This window comes from Leucopleurus acutus, assembly GCF_964270905.1.
Source record: "Leucopleurus acutus genome assembly, chromosome: 12".
Classification (NCBI taxonomy): domain Eukaryota; kingdom Metazoa; phylum Chordata; class Mammalia; order Artiodactyla; family Delphinidae; genus Leucopleurus; species Leucopleurus acutus.
In genome coordinates, this window is record NC_139154.1 from 48,077,556 (window position 1) to 48,095,388 (window position 17,833).

General features: G+C 49.7%; 1 protein-coding gene across 1 annotated transcript in view; it reads left to right on the top strand.

Annotated features, from left to right (window-relative positions):
• Positions 1–14,359, top strand: part of DPYSL5 (dihydropyrimidinase like 5) — a gene marked incomplete at both ends in the record, with an annotated part of 49,356 nt that extends 34,997 nt beyond the window's left edge. Inside the window, 6 exons of the mRNA XM_082852178.1 lie at positions 1,757–1,898; positions 3,068–3,210; positions 5,472–5,679; positions 9,430–9,598; positions 11,634–11,715; positions 14,257–14,359. Of these exons, the coding sequence (XP_082708304.1) occupies positions 1,757–1,898; positions 3,068–3,210; positions 5,472–5,679; positions 9,430–9,598; positions 11,634–11,715; positions 14,257–14,359 (847 nt within the window). The remainder of the gene's footprint in view (positions 1–1,756; positions 1,899–3,067; positions 3,211–5,471; positions 5,680–9,429; positions 9,599–11,633; positions 11,716–14,256) is intronic.
• Positions 14,360–17,833: the final 3,474 nt, after the last annotated feature.

The following is a 17,833-nucleotide window of genomic DNA, read 5'->3' on the forward strand; positions in this document are numbered from 1 at the left end:
TTGGGTCTTAGTCGCAGCAGGCGGGCTCCTTCGTTGCAGCTCATGGGCTCCTTAGTTGCGACTCGCTGGCTCCTTAGTTATAGCACACGAACTCTTAGTTGTGGCATGTGGGATCTAGTTCCCAGATCAGGGATCGAACCCAGGCCCCCTGCATTGGAAGCTCAGAGTCTTAACCACTGTGCCACCAGGGAAGTCCCCAAATCCCTTTTTTAATCAGTGCATATTGTAAACGTGTGCAGTTTTATAGAATTTGGAGCATAGTTTTTACATTTTTAGGAATTTATGATTACTATAATTTTGCTTCTATGACATTGTTGGTGATAATTGGTACTATGCAAAATACTTGATAGAAAACCCAGACACCAATTATCATATTTCTATAAGAAAATATGAGCTGTTTCATAATGATCTACTTTAGGATGTGGTTTCTTCAAATATACCAGGGTAATAAGTACAGTCTATGGATATAAGGATTTGTCCTTTATTTAAAATCTGACTTCTCAAAGGGATCAGAAATTTTTTCATTTGAACATATATATTTTTAAAGTACTTAACAAAAGGCAGTGGTGTTTTAAACTTTAAAGAGTAAGGATGGGTCTGTCATACCTCTCAGATTCAGGGCAGCATCAGGGGACCCCAAAAGCCCTTCTGGAATGTGCCCCCCATTCACTCTTGCCTAGTAAGCACTTATTTGTGTAGGGGCCTTTTTAGAAAAGTGGGTGCTCAGTAAGACTTGTCAGTTAAAGCATGGGGTCCTGGGGTCCCAGACCCTCAACCCAGGACTCTGATGGGCATCTTCTGATCTGAGCCCTACCCGGGTGTCTGGAGGATCCCTGAGGAGAAAGTGAAAACCTAAAGATTCTGTTTATCTCTGGTGGGTTCTGCAGGTCTGGGGGATGTGGGGATCCCCAGGAGACCCTAGAATAAACCCTCTGCTCTGTGGAAGAGCCCCTCCCGCAGTCTCTGAGAGGGCCCAGAACAGCGCCTTTGGCGCAGGGAGCTACCAGCCCATGCCACAGAGTGGCATGCTATGTGCACTCTCACTGATGTAGAGGGAGTCGGCATATGGTTCTATGGAAGTAAAACTACCTCCACCCTCCCACTTTAGTTAAACTCTTTTTTTTTAATTTATTTATTTATTTATTTTTGGCTGCGTTGGGTCTTCATTGCTGTGCGCAGGCTTTCTCTAGTTGCAGCGAGCGGGGGCTACTCTTCGTTGCGGTGTGCGGGCTTCATTGTGGTGGCTACTCTTGTGGAGCACGGGCTCTAGGCGCGCGGTTTTCAGTAACTGTGGCACACAGGCTCAGTAGCTGTGGCACGCGGGCTCAGTAGTTGTGGTGCACGGGCTTAGTTGCCCCACGGCATGTGGGATCTTCCCAGACCAGGGCTTGAACCCATGTCCCCTGCATTGGCAGGCAGATTCTTAACCACTGTGCCACCAGGGAAGCCCTTGGTTAAACTCTTAAGTTCAATTTTTCTCCACCCGTTAGTTCTCTTAACATCCAAAGACTCTCAGTGTCTCCCATGACGCTGGCATTCTGTGCCACAGTTGGCACATACGCTCATTCTGCAGATGTGTAAACTGAGGTTCTCACAGATAACTCGCTAGAGGTCATACAGCTATGAAGTGGCAGAGCCGAGATTGAAACCAGCTTTGCCGGGTTTCCAAGTGAAGGGTTTATCTCTGTCCCTGTCCCCACCCTCTGGGACCCTGGCCTCCCCTCCCCTTACTGGTCATGTCCTTCTCTCTACCCAGTGATACTCTGAACATTGTGGCGTCAGATCACCGGCCTTTCACCACGAAGCAGAAAGCTATGGGCAAGGAGGACTTCACCAAGATCCCACACGGCGTGAGCGGCGTACAGGACCGCATGAGCGTCATCTGGGAGAGAGGAGTGGTATGTTCCCACGACCCCTCCCCACTCTGGGCCTTGGAAGAATTTTCACCCTTAGGAGGGCTGGGTCAACCACAGCTCCTGTTTCACTCAAAAGGAAAACAGAAGAGGTCTGTTTTTTTTCCTGATCGGAAAGGTAATAATGCCTAGCATAAAAATTTGGAAAATACGGAAAAGTATTAGGGAAAAAACCCCATAATTCCATACCGGGAAATTATTAATATTTTTGTATATTTCTTTCCAGGTCTATGCATGTACTATACATTATTTTAATTACTGGGTTCATCATCTTTTCATATAACAGTGTATTTTGAGTGTCTTCCTATATCAGTAAAAATTCTTTAAAAACATATTTTTAATGGCTAAATAATATTCCCTCCAACGGCAGTGCCATGCTTCAATTAATCCTTCCACGATGTTTGGAACTTTCAGCTGTTTCAAATTTTTGCTCTTAGAAATAATGCTGCAGAGAATCTCTTTGTTCATGAGTGTACCTCAGCATTTCTAATTATTTCCTGAGGACAGATTCCTAGAAGCGGATTTCTGGGCCAAGGGATATGAACCTTTTTAAAGATCTTGATATCTTTTGTCCAATAATAAAGATAGAGGCTGGGACTTCATTTGAATACCTCCTGTTCTGCCCATGAAGAATAAGTAGTTTTGATCTTGACCTATCACAGATTAGATGCAGCATAGAGTATGAGGCCAAAGAGATTTGAAATCCTCAAGCCTAAACAACCAGCTCAGGGAAGACCCATGAGGCAGCTCCGGAATCCCCTTTGAAAAGGGTCCATGGTGCCTTCATGGGTGGGACGATAAGATGCCTTTCCAGGAGAGAATATATGTCCCTTTGTGGATGCAGGGAAGCTCCTGATTTATCCAGAGTGAGTACCGAGTAGACCTGGTTTTACAAACAGGAGGTAGATTTGCACCAGGAAAGCAACCTTTTGGAACAAGGGCCCACCCGCCCCCATTGCTGCAAGAAGGAGAGAGGAGTAGCATGGAACCAAGCCTAGCAGGTTGGCTCATCTGAGATGATGCCCGTGGCGTTGTCCTTCTCAGCACCATTGTTCTGACCAACTAAAAGCCCTCAGGCCAGGGTCAAGCGTGACCCGGGGTTTGAGGCACACACACAGGGCCTCGGTTGACCTAACACTTTTGCAATGTTTCAGGTTGGAGGAAAAATGGATGAGAACCGTTTTGTGGCTGTTACCAGCTCCAATGCAGCGAAGATTCTCAACCTGTATCCCCGCAAGGGCCGCATCATCCCTGGAGCCGATGCCGACGTGGTGGTGTGGGACCCAGAAGCTACAAAGTAAAACCTGCTGCTAGTCTCCAGGGCTAGAGGGACTTGGGATTTTAAGGGCCTTATATTACAGAACTCCAAAAGCATATCATCTTTGCACTACTTATAGCATAGAGCAAGATGACCCTAAGGTGTGTTCAATTCAACAAATACTTGAGGGCTTGCCATGGTCCAAGCACTAGGAATGCAACAGTGAACAAGAAGGGCTGAAGATCTGCTATAGTGCAGCTCCATGTGCACGGCACTTTACAGGTTTTCAGAGCTAGGTCACACCAACTATCTCGTTTGCTTTTCACACAGCCCCAAGAAGCACTTAAGCCTAAAGTTCTTATTTCCATTTTACTGTTGAAGAAACTAAGAGCAGAGAGTAGAGGGACTCCCCACATGACATAGCTAATAATTGGCTGAACCAGATAGATGTCCTGACACTCAGTTCTGGACTCTTCCACTAACACTCTGCTTCTCCCGTTGAGGGTGTCGGTCCCCTTGAGCACACAGCGCTTGACACCCATGGCGTTAATGAACACAAGTTGAGTGGGTAAATGAAGTGAATCAGGAGTTATCAAGCCACAGGATAACTCACCTGTTATGAGCATCATCTTTTTTTTTAAATTAATTTATTTAATTTATTTTGTTTTGGCTGCGTTGAGTCTTCATTGCTGCACGCAGGCTTTCTCTAGTTCCGGCGAGCAGGGGCTACTCTTCCTTGCGGTGCACTGGCTTCTCACTGCGGTGGCTTCTCTTGTTGCAGAGCATGGGCTCTAGGTGCGCAGGCTTCAGTAGTTGTGGCACGCTGGCTCAGTCGTTGTGGCTCGCGGGCTCTAGAGAGCAGCATCAGTAGTTGTGGTGCACGGGCTTAGCTGCTCCGCGACATGTGGGATCGTCCCGGATCGGGGTTCAAACCCCTGTCCCCTGCACTGGCAGGCAGATTCCCAACCACTGCGCCACCAGGGAAGCCCCAGGGCATCATCTTTACTCAGAGGTTTGAGCAGGGTAATGGGAATTGTTTTTTAATGTTAAATTTCATTCAGTCACTCAACAAATCGAAAAGTGCCACCATTTGCTGAGCACTTTTCTAGGTGCACAAGCAGCAAACAAGATAGACAAAAATGTGCTGGGATTTTGAAGATAAAAAGTTGAATAGCAAAGAAACGCACCTGCCTGCTGGGATCCCCACACTGCTTCTCCATTAGGGCCCTTGAGAAGCCGGGTTCTGCATCCAGCCTGGGGCTGGTCCCTGCTGCTGCTGCAGGTGTCGCTGTTAGTGATTGCTATTGGCAGAAAGACCCCTAGAGTATAGCCCAGTGTATTAGTCAGCTAGGGCTGCCATAACAAAATACCACAGATGGGAGGCTTAAACAGTAGAAATTTATTTTCTCACAGTTCTGGAGACTAGAAGTCCAAGATCAAGGGGTCAGCAGAGTTGATTTCGTTCTGAGGCCTCTCTCCTTGGTTTGTAGACGGCCATCTTCTCCCTCTGTCTTCACAAGGCACTTCCTCTGTGCGTGCACTTCTGGTGTCTCAATTTCCTCTTCTTATCAGGACACCCATTTGATTGGATTAGGGTCCACCTATATGACCTCATTTCACTTTAATTGGTTCTTTAAAGGCCCTATCTCCAAATACAGTCACATTCTGAGGTACTGGGGGCTAGGACTTCTACATATAAATTTGGGGGCACACAGTCCAACCTAGCCTTTGGGGGTCATCCCTCCTCACTGATCATTATCCCTTCCCACTGAGCATCTCCCTTCCCACTGAGCATCTTCCCTTCCCACTGAGCATTATCCCTTCCCACTGAGCATCTTCCCTTCCCACTGAGCATCTCCCTTCCCACTAAGCATCTTCCCTTCCCACTGAGCATCTCCCTTCCCACTGAGCATCTCCCTTCCCACTGAGCATCTCCCTTCCCCCTGAGCATCTTCCCTTCCCACTGAGCATCTTCCCTTCCCACTGAGCATCTTCCCTTCCCACTGAGCATCTTCCCTTCCCACTGAGCATCTCCCTTCCCACTGAGCATCTCCCTTCCCACTGAGTATCTCCCTTCCCCCTGAGCATCCTCCCTTCCCACTGAGCATCTCCCTTCCCCCTGAGCATCTTCCCTTCCCACTGAGCATCTTCCCTTCCCACTGAGCATCTTCCCTTCCCAGTGAGCATTATCCCTTCCCACTGAGCATCTTCCCTTCCTGCTAAGTACCTTCCCTTCTGTTGAGCTGCGACATCTTTACCTCCTCTCAGAGCGTTCTCTCCCGCCACTGCCTTCCCACCAGGACCATCTCAGCCAGCACCCAGGTGCAGGGAGGAGACTTCAACCTGTACGAGAACATGCGCTGCCACGGTGTACCCCTGGTCACCATCAGCCGGGGGCGGGTCGTGTACGAGAACGGCGTCTTCATGTGCGCTGAGGGCACCGGCAAGTTCTGCCCCTTGAGGTCCTTCCCAGACACTGTCTACAAGAAGCTGGTCCAGAGAGAAAAGGTAAGGTGTGTGTTGGGGGGGGGGGGGGAGTGCGGAGAAGACATGTGGGAAGAGGTTGAAGGCCCCTGGCGGCGACATCTTATATGACTTTTAAATCTCAGAGACGTTCTCACTGTGTCTTTCCACCAAATCTTATTGCCTGAATAGTCACTTTGGGAACAATCAAAATAGTAGAAAAGGAGCACCTGTAACAAAGTAAAATTTATTGGGAAGGGTCCCCAACTCCCCGGGAGCCCGGGGATACTGTGAGGTGCTCATAGCTATCCCTGACATCCAGGCTTCTTTTCGTCCCTCAGGGGCAGGGGACTTCTGGCTTGGCCTGGGTTGTCATATTTGCCCTGGAGATGCTCTTTCCCCAAACTCCCCACAGCCGCCCTGTAACTGCAGTAGGCTGGGTGGGCTTTGCTGAGTCTGGGCCCCCCAATGAAGTGGTCAAGCCAGGTCTAGCTCACTGCCATGCGGGGGTGGCCTGAGGTCTTATCGTGAGAGTTTCATCCAGTCCTCGGATTCCGTAAACACCCTGGGTGTTCACTGAAGCTTGGGGCTCCACCTTATCCCCAGGGATACCGAACTCTGGGTAGAGTTTCACCCAAAAGAAGACTGGCTGTTCCCTCGTTGCTTGGGGATTGATTGTCCAGCCTTATCTTTGAGAGCTGTCCTGACAACTCCGGGTGCTGGGAACCAACTGCAGCCCTGGCCTCTGGGTGGAGAACCCAAATCATCAGAAAAGAACAAATCTGACAAAACTGACCGGTGAAACATCATGAGGTTTCCCCTTCCCTTCCTCCGGCATAAAGCAATATTATTATGGTCCAAAACACTCCCGCCTAGCTACTTCCAGATTCTGTCTAGAAAGGGTGGGTGTTCTTAGAAATATCATGACCAAGGGCCTGGGAGCCCCAGCCCAAATGCAGGTCTTCTATCAGGGAGAAGACTTGGATTACCTAAAAAAAAAGCATGACTTTAGTTATCCCAGTATTCAATTCAAAAGCGAACTCAGGATCTCTCGGGTAGGTGAATGGTCCCATCTCCAATATGCTTCCCAGATGTGGACAATGGCAGGAGACCTCAGCCCCACCTCTGGGGGACGTGCCACGAAGAACTGTAAGAGCGACGCATTCACACGCTAGACTACCTGACCAAGGGTGGCAATGATTTAAAATAAGAAAACGGAAAATAACAAGTGTCAGTGAGGCTATGGAGAAATTGGAGCCCTCGTTCATCGGCAGATGAATGTATACGGTGCAGCCACTTTGGAAACCAGTTTGGCAGTTCCCAAAATGTTAGCTATAGCGTCGCCAAAATAACCCAGCAATTCCACTCTTGGGTGTATACAGAGTCAAGAAAAATGAAAATATGTGTCTTCACAAAATCTTCTACATGAATGTCATAGCAGCGTTATTCATAAAGGCCAAAACGTGGGAACAATGTACACGTCCATCAACTACTGAATAAACAAAATGTGGTCTATCCATACAATGGAATATTATTCAGCCATAAAAGGGAGTGGAGTGCTAATATATGCTACATACAACACGCGTGACCCTTAAAAACATCATGCTAAGTGAAAGAATCCGGTCACAAAAGACCACATGTTAAATGATTCCATTCGTATGAAATGTTCAGAAGAAGCAAATCCATAGACAGAAAATAGATTAGTGGTGGCTTAGGGCTGGCCAGAGGGGAGAATGGGAGTGACTGCTCACGGGGACGGAGATTCTTTTGGGGGTGATGAAAACATTTTGGAATGACACAGTGTTGGTGGCACAAACCTGTGAATTACACTAAACACCCCTGAAATGTATTCCTTTAAATGGTGAATTTTATGGTATGTGAATTATATCTCAATTTGAAAAAAAAAAATCTTTAAACAGTTCTGTGGCTTTCCCAAAAAAAGATGTTTTAGTCAGGAAATAGGATCAAAAGAGGGCAGAGAAAGTGTTTGAAGCCCTTCTAAAAACCAACCTGGGACTTCCCTGGTAGCGCAGTGGTTAGGAATCCACCTGCCAATGCAGGGGACACGGGTTCGATCCCTGGTCCAGGAAGATCCCACATGCTGCGGAGCAGCTAAGCCCGTGTGCCGCAACTACTGAGCCTGTGCTCTAGAGTCCACGAGCCACAACTACTGAGCCTGCGTGCGCCTAGAGCCCGTGCTCCGAAACAAGAGAAGCCACCGCAATGAGAAGCCCGCGTGCCACAAGGAAGAGTAGCCCCCGCTCGTGGCAACTAGAAAAGCCCACGTGCAGCAACGAAGACCCAACGCAGCCAAAACTAATAAAAATAAATAAATAAATAAATAACAACCTCACAAGAATGTCAGACAGATACCAATTCACATCAGACCGCTCTTAGGGCCAGACATAGTGGAAGAGCTCAGCTTCTAGGACTGATATAAATTCAGCTCAGAGGCCCTTTATCCAAAGCACTTATGATGACAACATAAGGTCCTCAAGAAAAAGCCAATTCTATTCCCTATTCTCTGGTATAGCCCTTACGTAACAGAATGCAGGTACGCAAAAAACTTCATTTCCCTCAAATTATAAATAAGCAGTCCCTACAGAGCAGGGTCCTCAGGAAAGAAAGTAGCTCTGGGGTTGGGACCAGCGTATAAAACCAAAGCAAGGGGCTGCCGGGAGCCGGGTCCTGCCAAGGTCACTCACCCAGGATTCACCAGGTCTGTACTCCCACCCTTCACCCCCGGAACCCCAAAGTACAGCCTGGTAAAGGCTAAAACACTTCAGACCAGTTTTGACATTCTGAGGACTGAGCTCAACTACAGATCTGTTGGAGAATACAAAGGAATATGTAAGCTGAAGAGCCTTCCAGAAACCACCCTTATCTGTTGTTTCTCTCAACAAGGTTTTCAGCAAGCATTATGCAGCAAGGAGATTGAGGTTATGTCCCTGAAGAGTGCCTGGGGTGTAGATTATTTATGCTGCCCCTTCAGACCTTATGCACACACTCCAACAGACTTCCTCTCGCAGCAGAACTTTGTAATATGATTAAGCCCCGAACTGACCCCTGCAATAATAACAGCTCCTGGTACTTACATGTCACTCACCGTGTGCCAGAGCTTTACGTGTTCTATTTCATTTGATCTCATAACAACTCTGTATTCTTATAAATAAGAAAACACGCACAGAGAGGTAACATAACTTGCACAAGGTCACACAGCTTACACGTAACAGAGCTAGGAGTGGAACCCAGGCAGTCTGGTTGTAGAATATAGGCTCTTAACTCTATTGCCTTTGTGAGTACAAAATTAACTACTATTGCTGCCGGGGGACTCTAATCTCCAAGTCAGCTGTATTTCGCCTCTATTCCCACAAAGTTGTCAGATCACAATAAAAGGCCTGGCCTCTTGAGAGCCTGGCAAGTGAGGGGATGACATTGCTCCGTGTGAGGGGTGCTCTCTAAAGCTGAATACCTCAGAAGTCTACCCGCTACCTTGGGAAACATTCCACCAATGTCGAGGGGAGTCCGTGGGTATCTCTACGCACATGCATGCAAACACTCCCACACATATGCACTATTCAGGAGGTACAAGCGGATTCTCTACCCCTGGGTTCAAGGGGTAGGAAGGCTTTGTCACATGCAGTAATTTGGGTCCTGAGAAGAGTGGCAGCTTCCAAAGTCTTATCAGTCATCAGGGAGGCTCTGGTGGTGGTGGTGGCTTGGCCCTGAGGGTTGATGCTGTCTGTGCTCTGATGGCATCATCTTTTCCCCTTTTCTGCTCTCCACCTTCACTAGACCTTAAAGGTGAGGGGAGTGGACCGCACTCCCTACCTGGGGGATGTAGCTGTCGTTGTGCATCCTGGGAAAAAAGAGATGGGAACGCCACTCGCAGACACTCCTACCCGGCCTGTTACCCGACACGGAGGCATGAGGGACCTTCATGAATCCAGCTTCAGCCTCTCTGGTAAGAGCAAGGGCCACTTGGCCTGGCACCTGCATCTCCACCACAGTGAGGGGACAGGAGGAGGGCAGAGGGACTCGGAACCCCACCCCTGCAGAGGGGTTTATGCTGCTTTCCTCCCCATCTTCTCCCTCCCTCCCCGATCCCCTGCCCGGTGATGACTGCTGGGCCCCATGTTATAGACACACAAATATTGGTGGGCGGGGAAGGAGGGCTCTCCCAGTCCCTGGGCACCAGCCACTCTTAACAGGCCATGGCCCTTTGGGGCCTTTCCCCATGCTTTCTAAGTTCAAATAGTTTCATCCCTTGAGATATCTTGAGGGCCCTGCACATAGGGATGCCCCAGAGACGATCTGAGTGCAGAAGCGTTAACTCTGTGCTACGTGGGTCTGCACCCCCATTTCCCACCCCACTCCTCAGCAGCCTTGCTGAAAGACGTGGTATTTCCCTTATACCCTTTCCTCCCTCATCTTAACCTCAGGTTTGCCACCTTCTTTTCTGCCAGGAATTGTACTGTATGTAATACGATATAGAATATATGGGGTGTATCTATGCTTAGAGACTTTATCGTCGACAGCGTGTGTCCCAGGTGCTCGGCCGTAGTTAAAGGTGGGGGTCATGGCGGCATAAACGGCGAGCCTCACTGGAGAGCAGGCAGAGACGGTAAGATGCCTTGGCCCTGCAAGCAGCTTTGCTGGAAGCCATGATCCCTACTTGAAAGGGGCAGAGGCCGGGTCTCACTGAACGGCCTTCACGACTAGCCCTGGCGCAGACCGAGCCTCCGCTCTGCAAGAGCCGTGCTGGGGCCGGAAGGTGAGAGGAGCTAGATCCTGGGGGAGGTGAGACGCAGCCACAAACTGTCCTAACATGAGAGGCCGAGAACTAAACCAGAGGAGAGCCGGGGGGCACGGCTGCCCGCTGAGCTTCCTCTGTGCCCAGCCGTGTGCTGGCCGCAACTCAGGTGGTTCTTGACTGAGGAGCTGACCGCCTGTGGAGAGGGGTCCTCTCCACCACCCTCCCCATTGTCTCAGAGCCAATCTCATTACGGAGATAACTTCTCCCCCACCCTGAGGGCCACTGCTACTCCCACCAGCAATGGGACTGGGTGCAGGGAGTCAGAAAGGGATCTGCGGGGTGGAGTGTCAGTGGGAGCCCCGGCCTTGCCAGTCCAGGAGGTGTAGCTCCCCACGGCTGCCTGGGTCTGCCACTTCCTGCAGCTGCCAGCCTCGGGAGAAGCAGCAAGGCCCCCAGAGCTGCGAGCCCCCTCTGGCCCCTGGCTTCTGCTCCCACCCAAGTCTCGGGCAGAGCCAAGACGGCGGAACTGCTCTCAGGTTCAGCAGACATGAGGCAGCCTCTCACCTTCCCTCCGCCCCAAACCTGGTCTGTTCTAAATGGGACAGGCTGAAGGATGTCCCATCACACTCCCTGGGGCACAGATCTTCTTTTCTTTTTTCCAATTTATTGATTGATTGATTGATTGATTGATTTTTGGCTGCACCACAGGGCATGTGGGAATCCTGTTTCCCCGACCAGGGATCGAACCCATGTCCCCTGCAGTGGAAGCACGGAGTCTTAACCACTGCACTGCCAGGGAAGTTCCCAGGCCTTCTTTTCTAAGTCTCGGGACTTCGAGACGTGGGGGCCTTTGGGGTGCTGCTCTTTGATTCTCCAAAGCAGTGGCACACCCTTCCTTCTCGCTCTCTAGCTCACTGAGGCATAGGTGCAAAGGTCCACTTGCTAACAGGCGTCTCCCTGGTCCGTGTGCTTGGCAAGAGACCATACCCCCAGGGCTGGCAGCAGTGAAGGCAGCATAGCAAGGCAGTTAATCATGGAGGCTCTGAACCAGGAAGACCTGGGTTCAAGTCCAGGCTCTACCACTTAAACGCTGTGTGACATTAGCCAAGGTAACTTCCCTGAGCCTCAGTTTCCCCACCTGTAAAATGGGATGGAGTTGGATTGAGGATTAAATTAGATCCTAAGCATGGAGGACCTGGTTTTATTACCCAGGGGAGCTCACCCTCTGCTTCCTTCCTTGCAGGTTCTCAGATCGATGACCATGTTCCAAAGAGAGCCTCAGCTCGGATCCTCGCTCCCCCCGGAGGCAGGTCAAGTGGCATTTGGTAAAGGCACTGACCAGCCCCCTAAGTGAAGATGCACCGCTGCCACCAGCCCACACGCCCTCCGGCCACAGCTGCAGGGGGCGGGAGAGGCCGGGCTGGGCAGCGCACCACCTGACGGGGCCCCAGGACACGGGGAGCCCTCCCCATGTCTGACACGTGATTCACTGTGCTTCAAGCCGACCCTAACAGGCACTTTGAGATGTGTTCCTCCTGCTGCAGTCCTTTCCTGCCTTGGCCTCGGCAGGCTTCCCGGGGGCCCATGCTATGCACAGAGCCCAGTGCATAGAGCCTGGCCCCGCCCCTCCTCTCACACCCGCCTCTGGGCTGGCCTTGGGAAAGCCCGACCTTAGTGCCCTGCCCCTGGCTGACCCGCCAGCTGTCCAGAGCACTTTAGCAGATGTGTTTTAAAAGAAAAGGACTCCCTCCCCCATCCCCTTCGGCCCAGTGGTCACTTTCCCCAAGTCAGACAGGTGTTAGCATCCCAGCCACGCCCAGGACATCCGGTTTTTCCCCACTCATCTCCCGCCCCTGTTTGGTTGTGGCTGGGACACTCTGTGCCCTTTGCCAGCTGCTTCCTCTCCGCCACCCCCCAGGAGTCCCAGGCCCAGAAGGGCTGGCCGGGCGGGCATGAGGCTGGTGCCAGGCGCGTGTATATGATTTTGTTTTGCACGTTTGGTTTGCGCAGTGGTTTGGTTTGACTTGTTTGTGCATCCTGTGAAAAATGACGGTGCTTCGTGTCACTAGCATAGCATAGAAACAGGAATAGATGTGGACCTTAGGAGATGCTGCTTCGACACCAACCAGACAGCCTAGGGCACCGATGACAGGGGTGAGAGGGGGATACTGGACTCGCAGGCCCTTTTTCTCCTTTCCTGGAGTCTTCCTGTCCTTCCCCTCCCCTCCTGGTCTAGTTTCCTGCATCCTGAGAGGGTGCCCGGGATGCCGGCCCTGCAGACCTTCAGGGAGCAGGGTGGCCTTTCCCATCTCTGGCCCTGGTCACTCCCAGCACTAACGCCACACACACACACCCAGCCGCCTGTACGCTTCGGCCTACTGGACCAAGGCCCCGCCGCTCATCCGTGTGACTGGCGAGAGGCCTCATGCCTGCTAAGAGAGATGGGGGTGGGACTAGATCCAGGGGGGAGGCCAGGCCAGCAGGACCTGGTTGTAGCCCAAAGCGCTGCTCCGGGGCTGCAGTCTCCTGTGGTCAGCACCTCACCCTAACCTGCCTGTGGCCTCCATCTCCTCCCAGTTGGGCCCTCCCTGCCTCCAAAGCTCCAGGTGGTTTCCATGGAAACACTAGAGGCTGCCCTTGCTGAGCCTTGTTCCCCCTCGGGGAGTGACATCATGTTGCACATTTGGTCTGAGCACCCGGGCTGACACGTGGCTCCTGGTCTCTTGGGCCGGTGGTTATACCCGGCACATTTCTGTAGTGCTTTTCACGTTGTCAAAGCCCTTTCATGTATGAGCTCTCGATTGCTCCTCACGACAGCGAAGTGTGTATTATTCCCCCCATTTCACAGCTGTGGCCCAGAAAGCTTAGGCCTTCTGACTCCAGAAATGTCCAGGACTGCCCTTAAGAGCTTGGCTGTGGACAGGAGGAGTGGAGTGACATCTCTTGCAGATCCCACCTGAGAGTTTAACCAACTAGAAGACTTACTCTCCCAGTAGGCATTCTGCTTTGTTTTGCACAGGTAGATAAATTTTTCTTGTAAACAAACTGACGCGTATCACTGTTTGAGCCAGAGCCAGTTACTTGTTGGAGGCCTGCCCTGTGGTTTGAGCTGTCCCCACATCCTCACTTAGGAGCTGAGAGGACTGAGACAGTAACCCAGGAAGCAGAGGCAACAGAGACACTCATGGAGGGTGGTGGCCATGGGGACAGTTGGTGGGGATCTGAGCCTAGGAAACTGTGTGACGCTGACCCCGTGGTACAGTGCGCATCATCTATCCCTTTCAGCCCTTGCTGGGTCATGGGCCTTGGGCAGATGCCAAAGAGCCAAGCAGTGGTGGTGGCCAGGGGGCAGAGCATCCCTGCTTGGGCTAGGAAAGCTTTACCTTCTCTGAGTGCCTCCGCCTGAGAGATGCGTGGTCCGTGGCTCTGGGAGACCACATGTTGGTGTGGTCCATCGAAGGCCTTCCACTTCATTCACCCCCGACCCTTACATAGACCCACCCTTGCCCAGGAGCTTCTAGATGAAAATCAGAAGGAGGTTCAAGGAACCAAATGAAAGGTCACCCCCCGCCACCCATTCCCTGCCCCTGTGCCGAGCTCCAGCCAGCCCCATCACCAGCCCCACTGGCTCTTGGTTGGAATGAAAAGGGTCTCTGGTTGCACTGAATGCAGCTCTCAAACTGGTCTTGTACTTGCTGAATAAATACTGTTGTTCTTGCCTTAGCTGCTCTCTAGGTTTGTGGGGTTAAGTTACCAGAAAATTGTGCTACTGTGTGTGTGTGTGTGCGTGTGCGCGTGTGTGTAGTGCTAGGAGTCCACAGTAGGTCTCGGTCAAGCCAATGCCGTGATGAGGGCTTTTCCGATACTGACCCAGAAACCACAGAACCACTCGGAAACCCAAACCGCCTCCAGCTGCCCAGGCGGCAGGCACAGCCTGGGGTCGGGATGGAGCCTCCAGCACCCAAGTGACTTCCTCACTCCTCTGTAAATGTCATGGTGCTAAGATTCTGTCAACCCCATGAGGACACGTGGTCCTGTGCTCTGGCCACCTGACTGAGGCAAAAACAAAACAGCCCGACTCGTTGTGTTCTGGTGCAGGTTTGTATTAAACTGTAGCTACTTCTCACTTGGTCTCAGTTGTGTTTCTTCAAAGAAGAGGGAGCTTCTTCCACAGTGGCTGGGATGGGGCTTCGGTTGCTAAAAAAGTCAGCTTTGGGTCTTCACTTGTGTTAGGTGGCAGGTGGCAGCTCCCTGGGAGGCCTGAGCAGAGACTGAAGATTAAAAATGCTAAGAGACGGGAGCCTCAGTGGCCCAACAGCTAGTAGTCAGGCCTCTCCTGGTGGGAACAAAACCAAGGTTTCTGGTGCCAAATATCCCAGGACAAGTTTGGGCTGAGTTCTCTGAAACAGGAATAATTAGGGGGAGACATCAGATACCAAAGGCAGGCAGGAGTGGGGATGGGACTAGGCTTTCCCCACCCACCCTTTGGTTACCATTTTGGAAACCCATAGCCCCGTCTTCACACTGGAACCCTTGGCTGTTGGAATCATGGTCTCACAAAATCCCATTTCAAAGGACTGTACAAGGCCAGTGTGTCTTTGAAGGACCTTCAGGCTGCTCCCTGGCTCTCCGGAACCCCACCTTTTGCATTGGCCCACTGTGCCTTCAAACCCTTCCATCTGCATCAAGACTAATCTACCTTCTCTTAGATCTCAGCCAGAGGTTGGGGGGTTATCTGATCAAACACTTTCACACGAAAGAGTAAGTGAAATTGTTGCTACCAGTACTATGGGGTCACTTGTACTTCTTAGCCCCAAAAAACAAAACCTTAATAAGGGAATTTTAGGTAGAATGGGGAAATAGTTGGGAGCCGGAGAACCTTCTCAGTTCTCACCAAATAAGCAACCCCCCTGCAAATAAGGCAGCCCATGACCAAAAGAAATACCCAGAACACTGCAGTTAGGACAGAGCCCTTCACTGTAATGAAATGAGCTGTGTGTATAAGTTCTACAGGGGTTTCGGAGCCAGATGGAAACACCATTATTGGGCTTGTGAAGGATGCCAAGTCCCTGGGGTGATACTGGGCCAAAGCACCTGTGTTACCCTGTTTCCCCATAGCATGCATGGGAGTACACCAGAATTTGATTAACTGCCAAAAATCCTTTGTAAGCGTTTGAATGAAAAATGGCATGGCAACTCATTTGGCAGGTCATGTGCACGGTAGCAGGTGGTTTATAGGAAAAAAAAAATAAGATACCCAGGAAGACACTGGTTGCCTTTGTACGTATGTAGTCGTGGGAAAACAAAAGACCACAGACTCAGACTTTAAAAGTAACACTTGATCGTTTGTAAGAATCTGCATTTGTGGAAACTGAACCAGCCAGCAGCTAAGCAACCGTCACCCTCTATTTCTTCACTCCAATTACAGGCTGACTCTTATATACAGGTACAACCTAACACTAAGAATTGCCTTGCAGTTGTTGCAGTGGAGGAGGATGGGCCTCATGACACCCAAGTTATAAAGAAGAAACCTCACGATACACGGGCAGCGTAGACCTTCTAGTCCTAAGTTAACAAACGGCTATTTGACCGTGTTGCTGATAACACATTTGAAAGGGCTCTTAGTACTTTTCCAGCAAAACATTCAAGGATCTAACATTTGTTGATACTTGATACCATCTTATAATGATGGCAGCTGAGTTCTTCACCTGCTTCCCTTCATGTATTTACAAACCACACATTATACCTAGAGGTATCTTGTCCGGGTTTGCCCAGACAGTCCTGGTTTAAGTCTATTGCCCTCCAGAATAATTATTATTAGCGCCCCCTTCACTTTCAAATGTGTCTTGGTTTGGACAATAGATTTTTTGGGCATCTTAGGTACGCCTATATGTTCATGAGTTTATTAATATGCTTGTCAGGAGTCAAAAGTTTTTCCATCACTGAAAGATGGGGGGCAGGGCATGGTGAGAGGCGAGGAAAATGGGTCCTTTTTCACGGGTGAGGACTGGAGTTTCTGGTGACGAGCTCTGAATCTCCGCACAGCCCTCGGAGGCCTCGTGAGGTCTCAGTGGCTGTGGATGCAGCAGTGGTAAAGGCCTGGGGGCACTTTCCTAGCTTTTCAGTTTAGCTTATAGACCTTATTATTCCATTAAAAGTTGTAAGCCTACCAGATTTTATCATTTACTTTTTTTTTTTGCAGTACGCGGGCCTCTCACTGCTGTGGCCTCTCCCGTTGCGGAGCACAGGCTCCGGACGCGCAGGCTCAGCAGCCACGGCTCACGGGCCCAGCCGCTCTGCGGCATGTGGGATCTTCCCAGACCGGGGCACGAACCCGCGTCCCCTGCATCAGGAGGCAGACTCCCAACCACTGCGCCACCAGGGAAGCCCTCATTTACTTTTAAGGGGACTTTGATTCAATTTATAAACTTAAACACATTACAACATTTTAAATTACATTTAAAATTCTATTTCCTTTTTAAATACCTTTCCCAAGTACTAAATAATTATTACCAATCTGACAAACTTAGAACTATAGTGAGCTTAGAGGTTTATTAGATATTTCTTTGCTGAGCATAAATTTAGTAAGTTTTTGACATAAATTCATGTTATACATTTTAAATTAGTTCTGGGGCGCTCACTGTAATAGGCCAAAATTTCTTTTACAAGTATGACATAAACTACCAAATACGCTCAGATCCTCTCTCTCTCTCTCTTTTTTTTTTAAATTGAAGTATAGCTGATTTACAATGTTCTTTTAGTTTCAGGTGTACAGCACAGTGATTCTGTATATATGAGTTTCCAGACATAATCAAGACATTTCTAATTAATGGAAATAATGCGTCGAGCTAGCAAGAGAAAGGCACTAGCTGCATACAAAGAATTGGAAACTGAAAGCTGATTTGTCAAAAAAAAAAATACTAGAAGATGGAAGATCATGGAGTATGTTTTCTAAATTTTAAGGGAAAATAATTTCCAACCAAGATTTCTACACCCAACCAATCTGTCAACCAAGTATCAGTGAAAAGTCATTTTTAGACATGCAAGATTGAAAAGTTTGACCTTTCTTGTACCCTTTCTTAGGAATCCATTTGAGGGTGTGCCCCAACGTATTAAACTGTAATAAAAAATAGAAAGACGTGGGATAAAGGGAATAGGAGATTCAACGTAGGTAAGAGGATCAGGAATGGTGTAGAGGGAAACCCCTGGAAGGCAGCTGGGCAGCAGCCTAGAAGACAATGGGTCCGGAAGGAGCAGCCCTGAGAAAACCCTGACCAGCAGGCTGGAAAATCCATTTGGTCCGGTATTTGCTCTTTTGTCACAATGTGCTATAAATACTTAGCTGAAAGAGGTTCTCAGAACAACCAGAAAGTATCGCCCTGCCCTTGATAAAAGAGAACAGAAGAAAAGATGATTTGCAAAAAGAATGAATTATGAATTCTC